At 42.5% G+C, this 25,433-nt stretch overlaps 1 protein-coding gene across 2 annotated transcripts in view; it reads right to left on the reverse strand.

The window, feature by feature from the left end:
* The window catches only part of SNAP23 (synaptosome associated protein 23), a 38,201-nt gene extending 18,108 nt beyond the window's left edge, over positions 1-20,093 (reverse strand). For both annotated transcript variants that reach the window (XM_070424451.1, XM_070424459.1), the window contains exons 1-2: positions 20,019-20,093; positions 329-432 (exon numbers count right to left, since the gene is read on the reverse strand). In XM_070424451.1, coding sequence (XP_070280552.1) covers positions 329-385 — 57 coding nt within the window. In that variant the 5' untranslated portion in view covers positions 386-432; positions 20,019-20,093. The remainder of the gene's footprint in view (positions 1-328; positions 433-20,018) is intronic.
* Positions 20,094-25,433: the final 5,340 nt, after the last annotated feature.

The following is a 25,433-nucleotide window of genomic DNA, read 5'->3' on the forward strand; positions in this document are numbered from 1 at the left end:
ATGAAATGTAAATTAAAATTTAACAAAAAGGAAAGTAAATGTATAGTAAAAAATGAAAATTTTACAATAATTATAAGCAGCAACAAAAGCAAAAAAAACCACACAACAACAACACAAAAATATTCACGGCACAATATCTTAAGATTTTAACATCGGTAAATTGACTCATATTTGCACATTCTCTCCTTTGTTTGTCACCTGAGAGATATATGACTCATCGTACAGGTATCAGCATGAAAGGATTGTCAGGTTAAGAAGTGAATTGTTCGAGATGAGAGAAGTCTGAGAAACAAGGCTCTACTGTACTTATTCCAAGTAAAACATTTACCTCATCAGTAACCTGGTGAGCCCTCAACTGAATTTCTTCTGATGACAGATTATCCATGATGAATTAAAACTCCTGATAGGCACAGAAACTGAAATGTAGATATTCTGTAAGAATAAGAATACAAAAAACAAATTTGACCAGAATGTGGACTTTGGAATTTAGGATATTTACCTCGAAAAAAGGATAAAAGGGCCTGTCTATCTCACAGGTGAAGAAACTAAAACAGAGAGGATTAATGGATGCTTAAATGCTAGTTAGTACCAGAGGTGAACCTAAAACTAGTGAAGTGCTGTTTCTAATAGGAAAGTGGTCCCTCTACTTTGAGAAGGAAGGTATTACTAGACCACAAGCTTTAAAGACTTAAAATAAATTTGTGGTTATACAATGTTCATTATATAATGTTTGAATATGAAAAAGCAGTAAGGTGAAGAAGGCTAAGTTAGGCAGTGTTCCATCAGTAATATAACAAAATTCAAAGTCATGTGCCTGAAGAACACAGAAAGCATTCTAAATATGCTAGTTGTCCAGGCTACTCATAAGAGAAAATAAAATATTTTCATTCTTAAAAAGAAGAGGGTAGTCCTATATAATAAAATCCTATATAATAAAAGCCTAATATGCAAACTGTCCCCTCGACCAGGAGTTTGACTAGGGGACAGGGCCGCCAGTGGTGGCAGCGGCATGTGCCAGGTGCGAGGGAAGGGGGAGAAGGAAGGTGCCCAGGCCATCAGCTGATCCGTGCACAAATTTCATGCACTGGACCTCCAGTCTTGATATAAGAGCCCAGAAAAGAACTAAGGTTTTTATGAATAGTAAACTCAAACTTTCCAATTACTGTATTGTTTGCTATTTTAGTAAAGTCATTAAGAAGCGGAACAATTATTCTCTTATACACAGTAACTCACAAAGAGATCTCATAGACATTCAAACTAAAAACATAATTAATTGTTATTGAGTATTACTGTTATGTATGTGGAGCCCTATCCTGTATAATAAATAGGGAATATGCAAATTGACCATCACTCCACCACAAAGATGGCGTAGCCCACAGCAGAGGCCAAGTTGCTGTAAGGAGCTTTAACAAGCAATCAGCAGGGACCTGAGGCTGCGCGCTCCCCACCCCCGTGGGCTTGACAGGGGCCACCCTGGCGCCAGGCCGGGGGACCTTAGGCCATGCCCCCCTAGCAGGGCTTGACGGGGGACCTCAGGCCATGCCCCCCCCCCAGCAGGGCTTGACAGGGGACCTCGGGCCATGCCCCCTGCCTGGTGGGGCTTGACGGGGGACCTCAAGGTGCGACCCCCATCCCGGTGCTGGGCCCGGGGACCTCAGGCTGCACCCCCTGCCTCGGCACTAGGCCGGGGGACCTCAGGCCGCGTCCCCTACCTCAGTGCCAGGCCAGGGAACCTCAAGCTGCACCCCTCGCCCAGCGGGGCTTGATGGGGGACCTCAGGCTGCGCCCCCTGCCCCGGCACCAGGCCAGAGGATCTCAAGCCGCGCCCCTCACCCGGCAGGGCTTGACAGAGGACCTCAGGCCACACACCCCTGTCCAGTGGGGCTTGATGGGGAACCTCAGGCCATGACCCCTACCCTGGCACCAGGCCGGGTCCTGAGGCTGTGACCCCCACCCTCGGTGCTGGGCCAGGGGACCTCAGGCTGCTCCACCCGCTCCGGCGGCAGACTGGGGGACCTCAGGCTGTGCCCCCTGCCCAGCGGGGCTTGATGGGGGGCCCCAAGGTGCGCCCCGCCCCCGCCCCAATGCTGGGCCGGGGGACCTCAGGCTGTACCCCCTGGAGATTAGACCCTTATAGGAGATAACATTGGCAAATACGTTCTCCCATACAGTAGACTTTCTTGTTGTTGTTGTTTTTTTTTTAAATATATTTTATTGATTTTTTACAGAGAGGAAGGGAGAGAGAGAGTTAGAAACATCGATGAGAGAGAAACATCGATCAGCTGCCTCCTGCACATCTCCTACTGGGGATGTGCCCGCAACCAAGGTACATGCCCTTGACCGGAACCGAACCAGGGACCCTTCAGTCCGCAGGCTGACGCTCTATCCACTGAGCCAAACCGGTTTCGGCATCTTGTTGTTGTTTTGTGTATATAGCAAAGGTGGAGATTTATTGAAGAACAAGTACAGACTCCCACGTGAGGAGGGGGAAAGAGTCCCCTTGTTTTGTTGGTAGTTTCTTTCGCTGTGCAGAAGCTTTTTATTTTGATGTAGTCTGATTTATTTTCTCCTTAGTTTTCATTGTCCTAGGAGCTGTATTGGTAAAGATATTGCTATGACATATGTCTGATATTTTGCTGCCTATGGATTCTTCTAAGATTTTTATGGTTTCCGTCTTACGTTTAAATAATATAAGAGGACGTTCTTGAATTATGAACTGATCGTTCATTAGATATAATCATAAATGGAACCACATGCTTTAGTACTTTGCTAATTGTTTATGAGCTTTTGGCTTTATCACAAACAGGCTAATGCTATTCTTTCTCTTTGTTAAACTTTTGTAGTTATAATTATGAAAAGAAAAAAGTTGCTTTTGTACCCTCTTATCTCAGTTTTTGTAACCTTTCCTTTCTGTAATATCCCCATCTCCTGTCCAGGTAGCTTCTGCCTTCTCCATCACTTCCTAGAGCCCCAACAAGATACCTTTCAAAGCCTGCCCTTCCCAGGCAATCTGCTCTAAAGTTATCTCTCCTTCTCAAAGCCCAACAAAGCAGAAAGTGATATGAAGAGTAATAAACACTAATCAATTAGTGCCTGGAAATGACACTTTAGCCAGGTTTTCTGATACAGTATCCTATGAGTATAAAAAAACTTTTTGGGGAAAAAAACCAAGATGGCGGCATAGGTAAACACCGGAGATTGCTGCCTCGCACAACCACTTCAAGAATACAACTAAAAGACGGAATGGACATCATCCAAAACCACAGGAAGGCTGGCTGAGTGGAAATTCTACAACTAGAAGGAAAGAGAAAAGCATACCGAGACTCAGAGGAGTTGCGGTGCGAAAGTACAGAGGTATGGAGGAGCATGCGGAAAAGGCTGGCGGCTGAGGACACGGTTGTCTTTTTCAATCTGGAGGGAGTCTCAAGCTCTGAGTTCCAGTTCCGGGCAAGTCTCTGGGGACCCAGACTCATACGGGAGAAACTGGACTGTCTGGCATCGGTGGGAACTCGAGGGCGGCTTTCTCTCAGAAGTGCTTGCAGCGATTGCTGGGACACTGAGAAGCCAGGACACTGAGAAGCGGGGCCTCTGAGGGCAGCCATAGCTGCCTGCTCTGCCCTGTTGATCCCCTAGGACCCCGCCCCACCCAAGCCGCAAGCCACACAAGGAGGCTTTTGCATATGAAAGGCCTGACCCTTTGCAACCTGAAAATTACCTAACAAATTGCACCTGGCCCAAGGCCCCAGGCAACTTGCATTGCTTCACACCAGGCTCCTGCTGGATAGCCTCAGGCAGAGGCTAGATTAGCACCTCCTTAGAGCTCCCAGACCCAGTGTGCCCGGTGGTCAGAGTGGGACCATCCAGATTGCAGCTCCTAGGATCCATAAAGGACACATTCAGGGGGCAGACTCAGTGAGCACCAAAGCCCCACTGAAGCAAGTCTTGCCCTGGAGGGGTGTCTCCAGCAAAGAAGTTCTCCCACTGCAGACACAGCTGATTCTCACAGCCAATTGGCCTGGAGGTCAATTCCTCCCAGTGATACCTACAACAATCAAGGCTTAACTACAACAAGACTGTGCACAAAGCCCACAAGGGGGTGCACCAAGAGTGTCCACCTCAGGTAATTGGGAAGGCTGAGCCACTGGGCCCTACAGGACATCTAGCACAGAAGGCCACTCAATCAACACAGGGAAGCAGCCAAAATGTGGAGACAAAGAAACAGGTCACAAATGACAGAAATGGAGGAAAGCAAACTATTGGATATAGAGTTCAAAACCACACTTTTAAGGTTTTTCAAGAACTTTCTAGAAACTGCCGACAAATTTAGTAAGACCTTCAAAAAGACGGGTGAGACCGCCAATAAATGTAGTGAGATCCTCAAGAAATCTTGTGAGACCATCGAGGGTATGAAAAAGAACCAACTAGAAATAAGCATACACTGACTGAAATAAAGGATATTATGCAGAGTTCCAACAGCAGACTAGAGGATCGCAAGAATCAAGCCAAAGATTTTAAATACGAAGAAGCAAAAAACACCCAACCAGAAAAGCAAAACGAAAAAAGAATCCAAAAATAGGAAGATAGTGTAAGGAGCCTCTGGGACAGCTTCAAGCGTACCAACATCAGAATTATAGGGGTGCCAGAAGAAGAGAGAGAGCAAGATATTGAAAACCTATTTGAAGAAATAATGACAGAAAATTTCCCCTACCTGGTGAAAGAAATAGACTTACAAGTCCAGGAAGCGCAGAGAACCCCAAACAAAAGGAATCCAAAGAGGACCACACCAAGACACATCATAATTAAAATTCCAAGAGCAAAAGACAAAGAGAGAATCTTAAAAGCAGCAAGAGAAAGACGGTCAGTTACCTACAAGGGAGTACCCATATGACTGTCAGCTGATTTCTCAACAGAAACTTTGCAGGCCAGAAGGGAGTGGCAAGAAATATTCAAAGTGATGAATGCCAAGAACCTACAACCAAGATTACTTTATCCAGCAAAGCTATCATTCAAAATTGAAGGTCAGATAAAGAGCTTCACAGATAAGGAAAAGCTAAAGGAGGTCATCACTACCAAACCAGTATTATATGAAATGCTGAAAGGTATCCTTTAAGAAGAGGAAGAAGAAGAAAAAGGTAAAGATACAAATTATGAACAACAAATACACATCTATCAACAAGTAAATCTAAAAATCAAGTGAATAAATAATCTGATGAACAGAATGAACTGGTGATTATAATAGAATCAGGGGCCGAAACCAGTTTGGCTCAGTGGATAGAGCGTCGGCTTGCGGACTGGGGGGTCCCGGATTCGATTCTGGCCAAGGGCATGTACCTGGGTTGCGGGCGCATCCCCAGTAGGAGATGTGCAGGAGGCAGCTGATCGATGTTCCTCTCTCATCGATGTTTCTAACTCTCTCTCTCCCTTCCTCTCTGTAGAAAATCAATAAAATATATTTTTTATGAAAAAAAAAAAAAGAATCAGGGGCATAGAAAGGGAGTGGACTGACTATTCTTGGGGGGGAAAGGGGTGGGGGGGATGTGGGAAGAGACTGGACAAAAATCGTGCACCTATGGATGAGGACAGTTGGGGGGGGGCGGTGAGAGCAGAGGGCAGGGTGGGAACCGGGTGGAGGGGAGCTATGGGGGGAAAAAAGAGAAACAACTGTAATAATCTGAACAATAAAGATTTATTTAAAAAAGAAAAAAAAAGAAAAGTGTACTGTAAAAATCAACTGGCTATATGGAATTTACAATAAAAAGTATTGTCAAATTAAAAAAAATAAAAAAATAAAGTCCTTTTGGAAGTGAGATAGTCCAAATCTTTCAAATTATATGACTTTGTAATTCTATTCCTAGAGGTGATTCTTGCCAATTACAAGTCAATACTTGCTATTTTCCTATTTAAAAAGAGCAAAACGGCATGTAGGTTCATAGAAAGGCTTGAATGCAAAACTGACCTCTGCCAAACTTGAAGATTCCAAGAGTCCTGCTTTCTAAATATCCTCCTATATAATAAAGAGCTAATATGCTAATTAGACCAAACAGCAGAATGACCTTCCGGATGAAGCCGGGGCTGCGAGGGCCGAGCCCCTTGCACGAATTTCGTGCATTGGGTCTCTAGTATCTATATATATAAAGAGCCAGGGGCCATCGCAACCGAACGGACGACCGAACGGTCGACCGAATAGACTGAGTGGGGCGACAAGTCCACCAGGGGCGTTAGTGAGGGATGACCAAACAAATGAACACCAGGCTGCATGGGGCGACCAGGCCAGCAGGGTTTTAGTGAGGGACGACCAAACGACTGAGCAGCAGGCTGCATGGGGTGACCAGGCCAGCAGGGGGCGCAATTGGCTGCAACGAGGTCGGCGGGGGGGCAGTGAGGGGTGACAAAATGATCAACCAGCAGGCTGTGTGGGGCGACCAGGCCGAAGGGGGTGGGGGGGGCAGTGAGGGGCAACCAAATGACCAAACAGCAGGCTGTGTGGGGCAACCAGACTGGCTGGGGGGGCAGTGAGAGGTGACCAGGCTGGCAGAGGAGGGCAGTGAGGGGCGACCAGGCCGGCAGGGGGAACAGTTGGCGGCAACCAGGCCGGCAGAGGGGGGCAGTGAGGGGCGACCAGGCCAGCAGGGGGGGCAGTTGGGGCAACCAAGCCTGCAAGGGGGGCCTTGAGGGGCAACTAAGCCAGCAGAGGGGGGCAGTGAGGGGCGACCAGGCCTGCAGTGGGAGCAGTTAGGGGCAACCAGGCCGACAGGGGGGGAAGTTGGAGGCAACCAGGGTGGCAGAGGGGAGGCAGAGGGGCGACCAGGCAGCAGGGGGATGCAGTTAAGGACGACCAGGCCGGCAGAGGGGGGCAGTGAGGAGCGACCAGGCTGGCAGGGGGGCAGTTGGGGGCGACCAGGCCAGCAGAGGGGGCAATAAGGGGCGACCATGCTGGCGGGGGGGGGGGGGGGCAAGTTAGGAGTGACCAGGCTGGTGGCGGGGGTGGGGGGTAGTTGGGGGTGACCAGGTTGGCGGGGGGTGGTTGGGGGCGACCAGGCTGGCAGGCAGAGGCGGTTAGGGGTGATCAAGCTGGCAGGCAGGTGAGCAGTTAGGAGCCAGTGGTCCCGGATTGTGAGAGGGATGTCCGACTGCCAGTTTAGGCCCAATCGGGCCTAAAGCAGCAGTCAGACATCCCCTGAGGAGTCCTGGATTGGAGAGGGTGCAGGCTGAGCTGAGGGGACCCCCTCCCCCCATGCACGAATTTCATGCACCAGGCCTCTAGTATAAATATAAGCATATGTAGCTGAGAGGTGGATGTGAACAGTCACTACTGGCATGGCAACAGGGATATCTGGAAGAACACACCCTTTCAGTGAACTCAAATGTGCTTCCTAGTACTTTTTTCCTTCCCTAAGCAGATGACACACAAGACAAGAAACAGACTGTAAAGTTCTCACATGTCTGGCAGGCTGACATTAGGACTCAGGCTTCCTAAGACTTTTTTACTTTGGATTCTTGAGGATGTTGCACTCATGATTGTAGTAAACTAGAGGCCGGATGCACGAAATCCATGCAAGGGGCTTGGCCTTCGCAGCCCTGGCTTCCTCTGGAAGGTCGCCTGGAAGGTCGTTGGGCTGTCTGGTCTAATTAGCATATTATGCTTTTATTATTATAAATGGGAGTAAGAGATAAAGCAGAATTGTAAGGGGAAGGACAAAAGGAAACAAAGAATACTCCACGGGCTCTTATTAGTCTTTACCAAACTCCTCAGAAGTGTCGGGGAGGTTACAACCCAGAATTAGCTATATAGCTTTACTCATATTTATTATTATCTCCAGTAGTTTTCCTCATGGAGTCAGGAAAGGGCTATCCAGAATGCTGAAGTAAAGAGAATTAGAGGAGGGAGTGGGAGGGGAAATGAAACATCACCTGACACAAAGATCCCATTAAACTCACTTTTTTCCCCTTAGATATAAACTAATAGATTAAATATCTGTTATTTTCCCAATGCTTGAGGAATGTAACACACTATGCTAACCATGTGCCTTTGAGAGAAAAATAAATTTTTTCAGAGTTTTTACATATTTTTTTCTAAAATATATTTTATTGATTTTTTTTTTTTTTTTTTTTACAGAGAGGAAGGGAGAGGGATAGAGAGTTAGAAACATCAATGAGAGAGAAACATCGATCAGCCGCCTCCTGCACACCCCCAACTGGGGATGTGCCTGCAACCAAGGTACATGCCCTTGACCAGAATCGAACCTGGGACCCTTCAGTCCGCAGGCTGACGCTCTATCCACTGAACCAAACCAGTTAGGGCAAGTTTTTACATCTTATCTCCTTTACTATGATCTATTTGGACTTACTAGAAGACTTAATTTATCCTTAATTTCTTTTCTATTATAAACCTTGAGGGGAGTGAGGAGGAAGAAATGTTCATTGAGTACCTACTATATGTCACGTACTCTACTAAGTATTTATATATAATATCATTATCTCTGTTATGCCACTTTATAGATGGGGAAACTAGGGCTCAGTTTAAATAATTTGCCCAGCAGTTGATTGATGTTTCTCTCTCATCGATGTTTCTAACTCTCTATCTCTCTCCCTTCCTCTCTGTAAAAATTCAATAAAATATATTTAAAAAAAAAAAAAATAAATAAATAAATAAATAATTTGCCCAGGGTGACCAAGTCAGTAAAGCAGACTTAATATTCAAACTTGTATCTACTCTGAAACCAAGGATAGTTCATGGTCTGGTAAAAAGTCTTACTGTTTGATGCACCTACCCTTAACAAATATAAGATGATATAAGAAGTGCTGGATATCAGAAAATAGGCTAGGCATCCTTCCTGATGGAAGACTTGACTTGGGGTGGTGAACAGATAACACAGATGACACATTATACAGATGACACATTATAGAAATGTACACCTGAAACCTATATAATCTTATTAACTAATGTCACCCCAATAAATTCAATAAAAAATAAAATAAAACTATGAAATCTGATTTCTTCCACAGATTCAAAGACAGTTAAATGGAAGAACTAGAAAGTCCAGGGCAACCAAGGTTTTCAGCTGTTTTATAATAACTTAGACCTGGAAGAAGGAATACAAAGAAAAAAAAAGGGCTTAGAATTTAATCAACAGGAGATCCATATGTCTTCATTGATAAAAATGGACAGAGACACAGGAAATAATGGAGAAAACACTTTAAATCACTATCAATCCCACAGTGTTCTGTCCCTCCCAAGACCAATATAAGAATGATTTTATAAAATCAAGGATTTTGCATTAAAATATCCTACCAAGGTAGTTTCTTGCCGTATTCCTTCTTATCTTAAAAGAAAAATTAATCACAATGTAAGTTGCTCTATGTGTTATACTCATATAGTTTATTACTGTACTCTTAACAGTTTGCTAAAATTTGCAATTCTCTTTGGCATATTTTGATTAGACTTTCATGGTAACCTTCTGTGGAAACAAGTGCAACTTCTGTTCAAAGCAGGATAGGATAGTGGTAAGTAATGGGAGCTCTAGCATTCAAATTCTGGCCCCACAATGTATTTGCTGAATAACCTTGGACAGTTACCTAACTCCACTAAGACCTGATTTTTGCATTTGTAAAATGGAGATAATCTATTTCATGGGCTTTTAAAGTAAACATTTAAAAAGATAATCCATACAAAGTGCTTAACACAGTTCCTGAGGCATGGCTGGTAATCAAGTGTTAGCCATTCTTTTAATATTATTAGGGAAGCAGATAGAAATAGTAGCAACTATTATCGTTTTCTTTCTCTGAAAGTAAAGCAACGATGTTAAATATGAATGACATCTATCTAAATGCCACTGAAAAGAATAGATACTTAACATTAACTTCAATCTGTAAGGCTAAATTTGAACGTTAAACTTGATGACACTGTTCAGGCTATACATCTAAACTATTTTCATGCCAGTCATAAGTCTGCACATGTCAAGACAGATATTAAACAGGTTTAATTAAACCAAGTTTCCAGTTGATAGGTACTTATCTAGACTGGCACTCCTGGCTATAATTAATAACTGGGTGCAAGAGAAAGTGAAATCTAAATAAGGCAACATCAAAATCATTATGTACATGTTAGTTAGTATATTTGAAAACACTGAATTGTTTTTAGAGATTTAAAATGGTCATTATACAAGGTTATAACTATTATATTCTATCAATAAATCTTAATGTTACATATAAAAATATGTATACTTTAAAAACTAAAGGCTCAAAATGTAAACTTGAACTCCAACTTAAATAAGATAGACTAAAAGTGTTTTAAAAAATTTTTACAGCCCTAGCTGGTTTTGCTCAGTGGATAGAGCCTGCGGACTGAAGGGTCTCAGGTTCGATTCCAGCCAAGGGCACATGCCCAGACTGCCGGCTCGATCCCCAGTAGGGGGTGTGCAAGAGGCAGCCAATCAATGATTCTCTCTCATCATTGATGTTTCTATCTCTCTCCCTCTCTTCCTTCCTCTCTGAAATCAATAAAAATATATTTTTAAAAAATTTTACAAGTTATTTTTACTTGCCTTATACAATAATGTATTTTCTAAATATTCTATAAAAAGAACTTTATTACCTTTAACGTTAGAAAAATTATAAACATACACTGGTTTTCTAGACAGGTTTCAGAATACTCTACAACTTCAGTAGCAGCAAAAGTTATGTAATAACTACAAACCTTTGATTAATAATGGAAAATAGCCAGGAGTGCCAGTTAAAAAGAACAATTATTCCCTTGTTTACAAGGAAGAAAACTTGGACTCTTTTCTCTTTTAAAAAGATGGAAAAGGGAAAAAAAAGATAGAAAAGTATGTTTTCAGAATTCCAAGAAGTTATTGTAAACACAGACTGTACTTGGATCTTAATGAAGAACGGTATTAGGTTTATTTCCTTCTTAAAACTTTTATTTACTGATTGAGAGAGAGAGAGAAAGAGAGAGAGAGAGACAGAAAGAGAGAGAGAGAAACAGCAATTTGTTGTTTCACTTATTTATGCATTTGTTGGTTGATTCTTGTAAGTTCCCTGACAGGGGATTAAACCTGCAGCCTTGGTGTATCAGGACAACGCTCTAACCAACTGAGCTGCCAAGGCAGGTATATTTTTAACATGGTTGTTCTATTCTGTTTGCCAACTACCACTTTTCTTCCTGGAGAAGAAAGGAGGTGAAAAACTCTAAAAGATAAAAAATGTTGCAAGCTCCAAATGACACAAGAAATATTTATATAAATAGTATTTTTCTAGCATCCAGGATGTTTGTGGGTATTTCAAGTCTCACACCTATAAAATTAAAGTTTTCTTGGCCACTATTTATGAAAATAAAATGTTGATTTTTAAAAACCAAAACTTCCTAAAGATAATGCAATATATACAAGAAATTTTTCAATATTCTTACTCTGGCCTTTTTCCACTTTTAGCAACCCAAAAGAAAATCATAGATACAGACAAAAACGCATTAGTCCCAGTATTATTTATAATGTTAAAAATATTGAAGTGATCTAAACAATCAATGATAGGGGATTTGACTGAATAATTATGTTGTAACTACATGATGGAATGTTCAGCCAGTAAAAACTATTTTTGAAGATTTTTATATTTTTTCATATTTAATTTTAATCAAATGAGAAGTCAAATAGTTCTATAATAGAACTGTCCCAAACCAATTCCTGCTCCCAGGACCCCAGAGGCAAAATTTTCAATAGTACTGGTTTTTCTAGTATTTAACCCCACATTTCTAGATCAGAGCTTATGCTGTTGTTGTTGTTGTTAATCCTTACCGGAGGATATTTTTTCTATTGATTTATTTTTTTATTTTTTAGAGAGAGAGTGGAAAGGAGGGGGAGAGACAGATAGAGAGAGACAAGGATTGGTCGCCTTCTGCAGGGTCACAGCCCTGCAACCAAGATTGTGCCCTTGACCTGAATCAAACCTACTATCCTTCAGTCCGAGGGCTGATGCTCTAACCACTGAGCAACCAGCTAGGGCTAGTGTTTTTTCTTGATATTTTCAATTTTGAATATCATCCACTGACTTTCAACAATGAATATATTTAGCTTTTATACCTCCCTCCCAACATCCTAATTTTTATATTTTTCCTGGCATGACGACTGGCTGGATGATTAAATTCTTGGTTGGAAATCAGAAATCCTGAAGCAGTGAAGAAACCTTTGGCTATCCCAGTCAAATGTAGATGGCTATAAAATCCTTCCTTCCAAGAATATTTTTATTAATTCCAAGGAAACAGGATTCCATGAAACATCATTGGGAAAATACTAGCCTAAGAAATTTCTGCCTAATTAACCAATCAATTATCTAAGAACAATGTTTCTGTTTAATTCTCATCTCAGAGAATTATCTCTGAAGAGAAATAAACTTCAGAAATCAACTAGTCCAACTTCTTTATGCTAAGAGAAAAAAATGCAACTTTTCTGGCTCTTAGGCTCTTTCTATAATACACAATCCTTACTGGTCATGGGAAAGGATGGCGGTTGAGGGCCTTCTTGGAACAGACTTGATAGTAGCTGAGAAAGAGAAAGCAGTTGTTTGCAAGGGCCTGTGGTCTTAAGAAGGCAAGTCATACCAGAGCCCAACTGAAGAGGGAAATTATAGACAAGGGCTGTCAGAAGACAATGTGGTGAAAACTACAGTCTAGCTATGGTGACTTCCCCAAAAGAGTTGAAACTCATTTATTCTAATGCAGTGGTTCTCAACCTTCCTAATGCCGCGACCCTTTAATACAGTTCCTCATGTTGTGGTGACCCCCAATTTCATTGTTACAAATTGAACATAATTAAAGCATAGTGATTAATCACAAAAACAATATGTAATTATATATGTGTTTTCCGATGGTCTTAGGCAACCCCTGTGAAAGGGTCGTTCTACCCCCAAAAGGGGTCGCGACTCACAGGTTGAGAACCGCTGCTCTCATGGATGAAAAGCAATGAGGAGTCAGTAGCCTGCCCAGTCTTGTAGGTTTGGCAGAAAGGAACTCTAGACCTAAAATATATTCCTCTTAATTAATTCCAAGTATCTTTCACACATCTGCTATCAGTAAGGGACATATTTTGATGTCAAGAAAACTACCCTTGTTTCTTTTGAAATAGGTATTTTATGATACATTGTAGTTAGGATACAGAAAATAAAGCACTCTTTTCCACTGTGTCCAAATATATAGTTTTCCTTTTCATTTTTTTCAGTTTTCTTAGTTGTTTCATGAACATAAATGCTGCCTCTCTACTGGACTAAAATCTTTTTAGCCTAAGGCTATGACCAACTGAACTACTGTCAAGGGCTAGTTGGGTTGAATATGATTTTAGTTATTAATTCTCCTGTGACTAAGCTTGCTACTTCTGGATAAGATGAGATAATTTAATAAATCGTGTTGAGTGAGCATCACGTAGTGGCTAATAACACAAACTCTGATAGACTGTGAATTCATCTTAGCTTTGATACCCAGGCAGTTTACTTAACCTATTCAACTATCAGTTTCCTCATTTGTTAACAGTTCTATCTCCCTGGGTTGTTTCAGAAATAAAATTAGTTAATATATACAAAGTGCTTAGTACAGTGCCTAGCAATGACAATTATTAATGAACTGAGCTTTTATATATTAATGCTATTTGTTATGTTCTCTATCTGCAGTAACTGACTCCTGGTATCAAAATATTTGAGAAGCTAACCAGAAAGTTCTAGGTAAACTTAGAATCAGAGCCAAAATACTTTTAGACAGAGAAAGCCTTGTCAATCATGCCTACCTCACACTTGGTATCTCATGCTGTCAGTTATTAGGTGCCATTCTAGGCACCTAAGGAAGTACAAGTATATGCACAATACACCTAAGCACTCTTTCTTGAAGACTCTAGAGATGAATAATGAAAAATAAAGGGAAGGCGTGGGAGAAAGGATTAAGGAGAACAAAGTAGAAATTCAGATATGGGCCATTACTGGGTAAAATAATTTAGTTTATTTTTAGGAATATATTTTTGCTCTTAGATTCCATTTTTAACATTAAACGTTAAAAATGTTTATACAGCCGAAGCTGGTTTGGCTCAGTGGATAGAGCGTCAGCCTGCGGACTGAAGGGTCCCGGGTTCGATTCCGGTCAAGGGCATGTACCTGGGTTGCGGGCACATCCCCAGTAGGAGATGTGCAGGAGGCGGCTGATCGATGTTTCTCTCTCATCGATGTTTCTGACTCTCTATCTCTCTCCCTTCCTCTCTGTAAAAAATCAATAAAATATATTTAAAAAAAAAAAAAAAAGCGAACTTCATAAAAATGTTTATACAGCCCTAACCGGTTTGGCTCAGTGGATAGAGCGTCGGCCTGCAGACTGAAGGGTCCCGGGTTCGATTCCAGTCAAGGGCATGTACCTTGGTTGCGGGCACATCCCCAGTGGAGGGTGTGCAGGAGGCAGCTGATCGGTTTTTCTCTCTCAGCGGTGTTTCTGATTCTCCATCCCTCTCCCTTCCTCTCTGTAAAAATCAGTAAAATATATTTTTTAAAAAATGTTTATACATAGCCCTAGCCAGTTTGGCTCAGTGGATAGAGCGTCGGTCTACAGACTGAAGGGTTGGTCCTAGGTTCGATTCCAGTCAAGGGCACATGCCTGGGTTGCGGGCTTGATACCCTGTGTGGAGCGTGCAGGAGGCAGCTGATCAATGATTCTCCCTCATCACTGATGTTTCTATCTCTCTCTCCCTCTCCCTTCCTCTCTGAAATCAACAAAAATGTATTTTTAAAAAAAGACTGGAGTGAAATTAAAAAAAAAAAATGTTTACACATAAAGAAGAAAGGAAGGGCCCGAGCTGGTTTTGCGCAGTGGATAGAGCATTGGCCTGGGGACTAATGGGTCCTGGGTTCGATTCCAGTCAAGGGCACATGCTTGGGTTGTGGGCGCATTTCCCCAGGAAGGGGTGTGTAGAAGGCAGCCAACGAATAATTCCCTATCATTGATGTTTCTATCTCTCTCTTCCTCTCCCTTCCTCTCTGAAATCAATAAAAATATTTTTTTAAAAAAAAGGAAGGAAGGAGGGGAGAAAGGAAAAATGTCCACCCAATTACTCAAAAAGTACAGTTGCAGAGAATGCCAAAATATTCTAAATACTCTGGGTTAGGCCAAAAAGAATCGATGCTCAAGTTAGAAATTTAATTCTTTCTGAAGGCATTAGATAAGAGTCTTATTTATGTTAAGGCTAGCTTCCCCTTTTTACTTCCTCTTTCCTTTTAACTTCCTTTTACAGGAACAACTTTAACTATTCTTATGTACAGGCCCCAAAATAATGTACATGTAAGCACACCACTAATCATATCTATTAAATATCTTGGTTTCAAACAGCACTGAAGCACATGATTCAAACACATGATTGTATACTGCTGAGTGAGAAAGTACCACCAACAAACATGAACCAAAAAGACCAAAATTACACGTCAGTTTTACAGAAACACCTATTCTAACTTAATTGCTTGATGTCAAGACCTAGTTTTTAAATCCTGCTCAACCTTGGAACTTCCACACTTTTACTCTAGATGTGATTATAATCAAGTAATTTATTATATCGACTCTGTCTAAAAAATGGCTGTGAGAACAGAAAAAGAATGCTCTATATGAAAGATAAGGAGGCTCAAGGAATGCAGCATTTGTCCTAGCCCAGCGTGTGCAAGAGGCAACTAATTGGTGTTTCTCTCTCATGTCAATGTTTCTCTCACTCTCCCCCTCTCCCTTCCTTTCTCTCTAAAATCAATAAAACATTTAAGAGAGAGAGAGAGAGAGAGAGAGAGAATAGAGCATTCATCTTCTAGGGAAGGAAAATACAATCGGGCAAAAATAAATATGATATCTGCCAGGAAGATACCAAGCGTGAGGTGGGGCTGACTGGCAAGGCTTCACCTTGCCAGAATGAAATATTCACCCAAACTATCTAAAATTTTGGCTCTGATTCCAAGTTTGCCTAGAAGCTTTCTGGTTAGGTTCTCAAATATTCCGATACCAGGATTCAGATGCCACAGATGAAAGTGTAAGAATTCAGGTCCCTGGAAAAGAATATCCCCCTCACAGTAGATTAAAGGAGTGACATTCTCATTTAAACAAAAGGCAATACAGTTTAGTGATTAAGAGCCTAATATTTGGAGGCATAGTGGTTTCAAATCCTGACTATTGCTTACTTAACTTCTCTGTGATTCAGTTTTCTCATTAAATGAGAATATAATGCTTACATCAAATGTTGTTATAAGGACTGAGCTAATTCATGCATTTGGCTGTCATGTATTACTCAAAACTATTCAAGTTTTTCATAATAATTATTAAACATCTATCATGATTATGATTTGGGAATGAAAACCAAGCATGATCAACTCGAAAGAAATTGTGGTTAGAGACTATCAAAGAAGTGCCACAAGGTAAGGCATCAATAGTCCTGCAAGAATTTAACATACATACAAGGGCAGGGTGGCTTTAAAAGGCAGGCAGGAGACAGGTTGTGAAGGGCTTTGTATACTATACCAAAAAGTTTGGATTTTATTTTATAAGCATCAAGGGTCCATATAAAGAAATCTCAATTGTCAAAACATTGCTAAAATAAATTTAAAACAAACTTTAAATCCAAGTTACAGAATTCACAAAATCAACAAGATGAGGGAATTCCGCAAAACTATGGTGATCAGTGATTTAAATATTTTAGTAGCCAATGCTGGTTTGGCTCAGTGGATAGAGTGTCAGCCTGCAGACTGAAGGGTCCCAGGTTCGATTCCGGTCAAGGGTATGTACCTGGGTTGCGGGTACATGCCCAGTAGGAGATGTGCAGGAGGCAGCTGATCGATGTTTCTCTCTCATCGATGTTCCTAACTCTCTATCTCTCTCCCTTCCTCTCTGTAAAAAATCAATAAAATATATTTTAAAAAAATAATAATAAATAAATAAATAAATAAATGTTTTAATAGCAACACAACCTAAATTAAAGTCAAATCCAAAGTATCAGTGAATTTAAATGAGTGGAAATAAAACACCACCTTCCCCTCCAATATTACACAGTACATGCTGTTTCCCAGCTCCACAATTCTCTTCCTCCAATTGTTGGAGGCACTGTGGATCAATCTGTTTCAAGCCACTCTCCACAACAAAGAAAATACCAGTCTTTGTCATCTACTTCTCTGTCAATCTACAGACCCAAAAACAAAATATGGCACTGGAGTAAAAAGTTCAGCACTCTTGGATGCAAGCAACATCATATATTATAAATGCTTACTTATCTATATATAAAAGCCTAAGCGACCATTACGACCGGATGAACTCTCGACTGGTCGACCCTCTCGACTGGTCGACCGGTCACTATGACGACACACTGACCACCAGGACGCAGATGCTCAACACAGGAGCTGCCCCCTGGTGGTCAGTGCACTCCCACAGTCCCTTCCTTTGGCCGGCTGGGTGGTCAGTGCACTCTCATAGCCAACCTCCCGCAGCTGGCCAACCTCCTACTATCTCTCCCCACAACCAGCCAGCCCCGATCGGCCCCACTGGGGACTGGGCAACACAGCCCCCAATCGGCCCCACTGGGGACTGGGCGACACAGCCCCCAATTGGCCCCAATCACCGGCCAGACCAAGGGACCCCACGCATGCATGAATTTGTGCTCCAGGGTCTAGTATATACATAATGCAGAATACAAATAGAGTTAAAAAATAGGTTTCCAGAATGTTTAAGACATAGAAACCAAAGGAGGAAAAGAAAGCATCTTAGTCAGAAGAAAGAAAAAGAAAAAAAAAGGCAGCCAGCTGATTTCACAAAATCTCAGAGTAACTATCCTTTTTTCCTTTTGCTATTCTAATATACTTTCACCTGGTGAAACCAAATAATTTACTATATCGGTGTCATAATAGTGAAGGCCATCATAGGGCTCACAGAACTTTGAAGCCTTACAGTTTAGGTAGTGCAATTTTCACTTTATTTAAAAACTGAATAGATTAGGACCCAAAGCAGTATTTTCCAAAGTACAGACTGAGAACAAGCTATGTTTTTAGCCATTACATAAGCAACAGTATTTAGTATTTACATATTTACTATAATGTATACCAGAAAAAGGTATAAAATATACCAAACGTATGATTTAATAGATTATCACTTTGGAAAAGGGTAATGTTTTTTTAAAAGCCCATTAAAAATATGAAGTAAAATAACAGATATTCTTCTAAAAGGCAAATTTTAGGATGGTGGTATGTAGTTCATGATAAGTGAGGTACTAACAGCTGTTCCATGAGGAACAGGGCCTGTTTTTTGTTTGTTTGCTTTCTTCTTGTGTTCTGAAAGATTAGAAAATATGTGATCTTGAGCGAGCTTATTACTATGCTTAAGTTCATTTTGAGTAAAATCAACAAATACTAAGACGCATACAGAAATTCTACTGTTTACAGGAAAGAGTGCACTATTGTTAAGAAAATAATGGCACGATAAGTTATTCCTATTTTGAAACTAAGATAGCAGTTTCCTAATGCATATTCACAAGACAAGCACCTGACTAAAAACAAAACAAACCACCCTAGAAACACTGATAAATATTCAAACTGTAGGTTAATTTATATGATCATTTTATTTACTTACGGTAATGGGGGAAAAGGTGTTTCTCCTCATATTTGCTAATCCTATCCTATACAATAAAAGGCTAATATGCAAATCGACCAAACAGCAGAAGGACCGGTCGCTATGACACACACTGACCACCAGGGGGCAGATGCTCAGGAGCTGGCCCCTGGTGGTCAGTGCGCCAGAAACTGGGGCTCACGCAGGGGAGCGCAACAGCAGCAGTCAGACATACCCGGAGGGCTCCTGGACTGTGAGAGGGTGCAGGCCGGGCTGAGGGGACTCCCCCTCCAGTGTACGAATTTCATGCACTGTACCTCTAATATTTACATAAATGTGTTCTTTCTCACTAACTCTTGCCAAAAGAATGAATGACAAGTGATCACTGAATGAATGCCTAGGCATCTATTTTGCTGATGGCAGAAATACTCATTTTTAAAAAAATTTTAATATGAGGTATTTTAAGATTAGACTCCCAAGTGTTCTAGCTAATGATGTCTCATGGATTTCAAATGCGGTTATCTGGGCTGGGCAAGAATGTGGGAGAACCTCTTCTATCGGGGTATCTGCGGTATTTTCCCCGGAGATCTGAAAACCCGTCTTCAGGGCACCAGGACAGATGAAGCATCCTTCTTCATTCTTGAAATATCTGCTACTAAGAAGCTACATTATTTTCACAAGCTTGAGGGAACACTGTCAGAAGCCGCTCGTTTCCAAACTCTCTTCTCCCAGTCACTCCTCCCCCCTCCACAAGGAGATGACAAGTAGCAAAAGGCAAAATAATATTCCCTTCTCATCTTCTTTTCCCAACCTCAACGTTTTTCGGTTTCCCCTACCCTCGCCGGCCTTTCCTAACACTGTGGTGACTAATGACCATAAAAATGATGAGGTGAAAACAGCACTTTCCAGTATTTCCCCCGACCCCCTGACTACTCCAGCCCCGAATTGTGAAATTCGTTTTATCGATCCCTTTTTTTTTTTTCCCCGCGCTTCTGCGATAAAGCCGCGGAAAGAATGGGCTTTCCTAGAGAGCGTGGACTCTCCAACGCCGTGAACCCCAGAGACCTTCTTCAAACAACGAGTCCAAGTTGTCTGATCCCTGTAGGCACCGGACAGGCTATTGACCCGTCCCGCAGCAGCACGGTGGGGATGGGTGGTGAGCAGTGGGGGTCACCTTCGCTTGGTTCAAGGAAGGGGTCCAGGGAACCACCACCCCGCCACCCTTCCTCCGCCAGCCCCCCGACAGGGTCCCAGCGCCTCGCGTCCCCACTCCGGGCCCGACTTGCCCCAGCCGGGTCGGAACGTCCCCCTCCCACCTCCCCCAAAGCCCGACCCCATCACCTTTTCCATCCTCACGACATACTTACTCTTCTTGGGGCTATCTCAATCGTCACCCCGGCCAACTCCCCTAGCCCCACTCCTGGAGACTCACCCAGCAGTTCCGGTCACTCCTCTCCGGGCCGAGGCTGCTCGGACACCACGGACCCGACCGCGGGCTGCGCCCTTTTGCGCCTGCGCGCGCCGGAGTTGCACGCCTGCGCACTTTCCCGGGCCGCGGGCGCGGACACACCCCTGCCGCGGGAGCCAATCCCCGCGCCGGGGGTTTAAATGTCCCTGCCACGCAGGCGGAGAGCTCGGGACTCGCCCGTTAACGGGTGATTGGAGCGCCGCCGGCAGGTGGGACGTGTGCGTGCAGCGAGCATTTAGTGAGCGCGAACCGTGTGCCAGGCACCGTGCGGGCTGGACGCTGAGGGAAAAAGGCGAATGGGGTGCCTCCCCTGACCTCCCGGGGTTTTTTGATCTGTCTAGACTGGGAGATAAGTTATGTAAACAAATTATGGTGGTTAGGATATACTGCGTGGCGTATAGATAATCCGACCCACCCCTTGGCCCACAATGAACAAAGCGCCTTATTTTTAGGGGTGTCTGGAAGGGTTCCTGGAGGAAGTGACTTGTGAAGCATTAAGGATAAGGCGTTCCTCCGGAAGTCCGGGAGGAAGATAGACTTTTCCAGCATTGGAAACAGCTTATGCCAAGAATAACAGAGCGCCTTCTGGATGTCCTTTGGAGTTCATCCTGGTTAGAAGTTCACAGCTCATCGTGTATCTCCTGGTGAAGGGGGGAATACATTTTTTAAAAGTAGGCCACCGCTAGGTAGATCTAGGAAGTTCTTGCACTTTTGGACTAGTGAGCCTGCACTTTATACTACTAGTATGACCACTGAGCGCTATTGAAGGATTTTAAGCACTTATGGGAATCCTTCCAAGCACCTCTAAGAATAAAGAACAGTGTTGGAAAGAAAGAAAAAAAAAAAAACAGTGTTGGAAATATTTAAAGAGGAGAGATTCAAAGAAGTAGTCTATTTCCAAAGAGTCAAGGAAGATGATGAAACCTGAGAAATATCTTTTGAATTTAGTAACACATAAGTCAGTGATGATCTTGGTGAAAGCTCTGTGGTAGAATGATGGGTTTGAAAGATAGATTGCAGTAGTTTGGATGCAAAAATGGGGGCAAGTTGTAGAATAGTTTGGAAAGTTTGGCCTTGATAGGAGAAGAGAAAGAGAATGACATGAGGTCAAAGTTTTTGTTTGTTTGTTTTTTCCCACATTGTTAGAATTACAACAGAAGATGCCTTGGCTGGTGTGGCTTAGTTAGTTGGAGCATCGTCCAGCACACCAAAAGGTAGTGGGTTTGATTCCTGGTCAGGGCACATACCCGAGTTAAGGATTCAATCTCTGGTTGGGGCACCTACAGGAGGCAACTGATTAACGTTTCTTTCACTTTGATGTTTCTCTCTCTCTCTCTCTCTCTCTCTCTCCCCCTCGCTTCCTCTAAAAAAAAATCAATAAAATGAAATAAAAAAAGAGTTAAAACAGAAGAAATTTAAGCATGATAGGGAACATACAAGTGAGAAAGTACAGTTAAATAAAGAGAAGTGCTCATCAGCTCTTCCCAAAAGCAGCCAGAGGTGACCTCTGAAAATGGTTCACTGTTCAGTTTACCCAGAAAACCACACAAAAGCATGCATATGTCAAGAGGTTCAAATCTTCGTGTTAACTTTAAGAACACTCGTAAAACTTCCCAGGCCATCAAGGGTATGCATATTCGAAAAGCCACCAAGTATCTGAAGGATACCACTTTACAGAAGCAATGTGTGCCATTCCATCGTTACAATGGTGGAGTTGATAGGTGTACCCAGGCAAAACAGTGGGGCTAGAGCAGAGGTGGGCAAACTTTTGACTCGAGGGCCACAATGTGTTCTTAAACCGGACCGGAGGGCCGGAACAAAAGCATGGATGGAGTGTTTGTGTGAACTAATATAAATTCAAAGTAAACATCATTACATAAAAGGGTACGGTCTTTTTTTTTTTTTTTTTTTTTAGTTTTATTCATTTCAAACAGGCCAGATCCGGCCCGCGGGCCATAGTTTGCCTACGGCTAGGCTAGAGACACAGGGTTGGTGGCCTGAAAAGAATGCTTGCTGTACATTCTTAAAAATGCAGAGAGTAATACTGAACTTAAGGGTTTAGATATGGATTCTCTGGTCATTGAGCACATCCACCTAAACAAAGCTTCAGTGTAGAATTTACTGAGCTCATGAGCAGATTAACCCACACGTGAGCTCTCCCTTCCACACTGAGGTGATCCTACTGAAAAAGAGCAGATTGTTCCTAACCCAGAAGAGGCGGTTGCACAGAAGAAAAAATATCCCAGAAGAAACTGAAAAAACAAAAACTTATAAATACGAAGATGGCGGCATAGATAAACACCTGAAATTGCTGCCTCACACAACCACTTCAAAAATACAACTAAAAGACAAAACGGACATCATCCAGAACCACAGGAAGGCTGGCTGAGTGGAAATTTTACAACTAGAAGGAAAGAGAAAAGCACACTGTGACTCAGAGAAGGTGCAGAAGTAAAGTGCAGAGGTACGGAGGTGCGAGCATGGAAAGGGCTGGCAATTGAGGATGCGGTTGTCTTTTTCAATCGGGAGGGAGTCAGAAGCTCCTGACTGCTCTGAACTCCAGTTCCAGGCTAGTCTCTGGGGACCCAGGCTCATAGGGGGAGAAACTGGACTGTCTGACATCGGGCAGAACTCGAGGGCGACTTTCTCTCAGAGGTGCTTGCAGCGATTACCGCGGAACACTGAGGTGCGGGGCCTCTTAGGGCAGGACTGAGGATCAGCCATAGCTGTTTGCTCCGCCCTGTTGATTCCCTGAGACCCCGCCCCACCCAAGATGTGCTCAGAGGCTTTTGGATATGTCTCCAGCTCAGAAGTTCTCCCACTGTAGACACAGCTGATTCTCACAGCCAATTGGCCTGGAGGTCAATTCCTCCCAGTGATACCTACAACAATCAAGGCTTAACTACAACAAGAGTGTGCACACAGCCCACAAAGGGGTGCACCAACAGTGTCCACCTCAGGTAATTGGGAAGGCTGAGCCACTGGGCCTTATAGGACACCTAGCACAGATAGCCACCCTATCAACACAGGGAAGCAGCCAAAATGGGGAGACAAAGAAACAGGTCACAAATGACAGAAATGGAGGAAAGCAAACTATTGGATATAGAGTTCAAAATCACACTTATAAGGTTTTTCAAGAATTTTCTAGAAAACACCGATAAATTTAGTGAGATCCTCAATAAATCTAGTGAGACCCTCAATAAATCTAGTGAGACCCTCGAGGTTATGAAAAAGGACCAACTAGAAATTAAGAATACACTGACTGAAATAAAGAATATTATACAGAGTTCCAACAGCAGACTAGAGGATCACAAGAATCAAGTCAAAGATTTGAAATATGAAGAAGCAAAAAACACCCAACCGGAAAAGCAAAAAGCAAAAAGAATAAAAAAATATTAAGATAGTTTAAGGAGCCTCTGGGACAACTTCAAGCACACCAACATCCGAATTATAGGGGTGCCAGAAGAGAGAGAGCAAGATATTGAAAACCTATTTGAAGAAATAATGACAGAAAACTTCACCTACCTGATGAAAGAAATAGACTTACAAGTCCAGGAAGCGCAGAGAACCCCAAACAAAAGGAATCCAAAGAGGATCACACCAAGACACATCATAATCAAAATGCCAAGAGCAAAAGACAAAGAGAAAATCTTAAAAGCAGCAAGAGAAAGACGGTCAGTTACCTACAAGGGAGTACCCATACGACTGTCAGCTGATTTCTCAACAGAAACCATGCAGGCCAGAAGGGAGTGGCAAGAAATATTCAAAGTGATGAATACCAAGAACCTACAACCAAGATTACTTTATCCAGCAAAGCTATCATTCAGATAAAGAGCTTCACAGATAAGAAAAAGCTAAAGGAGTTCATCACCACCAAACCAGTATTATATGAAATTCTGAAAGGTATTCTTTAAGAGGAAGAAGAAGGTAAAGATAAAAATTATGAACAACAAGTACATATCTATCATCAAGTGAATCTAAAAATCAAGTGAATAGAAAATCTGATGAACAGAATAAACTGGTGAATATAATAGAATCAGGGGCATAGAAAGGGAGTGGACTGACAATTCTCAGGGGGAAAGGAGTATGGGTGGTTCAGGAAGAGACTGGACAAAAATCCTACACCTATGGATGAGGACAGTGGTGGGGGTAAGGGCAGAGGGTGGGGTAGGAACCGGGTGGAGGGGAGCAATGGGGGAAAAAAGGGGAACAACTGTAATAATCTGAACAATAAAGATTTAATTTAAAACAAAACAAAACTTATAAATACTAATAAAAGTAAAAATAGAGAGAGAGCAGTGCTAGTCAATGGTAAAGGATCTTGAGATGGTAAGAGTAAAGGCAACCCAAAGCATTGTTTGGAAAAATGTCTTGGAGATAAGACACCTCCTCATTTATAAAGAAAGGAAGTATCTCTAAGTTTGTATGTTTTGTAACAGGAAATTAAAGAAGTTCTCATTTGATGGCCTCTGTTTTCTCTATAAAACTGCTGGTAGAAAATAGGTTGGGAGTTTTATGGAAAGTGGAAAGACTTGGAATATTGTAGGAAGTGATAGAGCAAGTTGGCCTGATAAAAGGAATAGGACTAGTGAGCAGTGTTGAGGGCCTGTATACAAATGTAAAAATGAACTCACCAGTTCTGCTTTCCTGTGTGGCTTTCTCAAGCAGGAAGGGAGAGTTCACTTAGGGTTGACATGGTCACTGGTATAATGCCATTTTCTTAACCAGGGGCATTTTTGCCCTTTAGGTCAGGGGACAGTGTTTGGAGACATTTCTTTTTATTGTTGTGATGATGGGGGGCAGGGTGTTGGGAGAAGATGTAAGAGGGGGACTAGAGGCATCTGGTGTCCAGGGATGTTGCTAAATATCCTACAATTCACAGTATAGCACAAGAATTATCTCCACATATATGTGCTAAGATTGAGAAACCCTGATCTAGGATTACCTTGATGTTCACCAACAGCAGATTTTGGTCTTCTGTAAGCTTTTCCTTGGATTATGGCCCCGAGTTTATAGGCACAACAATTCTTTCATTGTATGTCTTTTAAAGGAGAGTATGATGAGCAGCATACCCCAGATGTGTTTCAAGGACTTGTGATGTCATAAATACAGAATTGGAATAGTTACTCAATCCTCTAGAAGCAAATCTGGACTTACACATAGTAGTTGGTGGGAGCTGCTTACATTGATTTGAGGCATTGAAGTTCTTGTTAAACATAGATATTAAGCCCTCGCTGGTTTGGCTCAGTAGATAGAGCGACAGCCTGCGGAATGGAGGGTCCCGGGTTCGACTCCAGTCAAGGGCACATGCTCGGATTGGGGTCTCGATCACCAGTAGGGGTCGAGCAGGAGGCAGCTGATCAAAGATTCTTTCTCATC

Source organism: Myotis yumanensis, unplaced genomic scaffold (genome assembly GCF_028538775.1).
Source record: "Myotis yumanensis isolate MYYU_CA2020_CCGP unplaced genomic scaffold, mMyoYum1.0.hap1 SCAF_1, whole genome shotgun sequence".
Lineage (NCBI taxonomy): Eukaryota > Metazoa > Chordata > Mammalia > Chiroptera > Vespertilionidae > Myotis > Myotis yumanensis.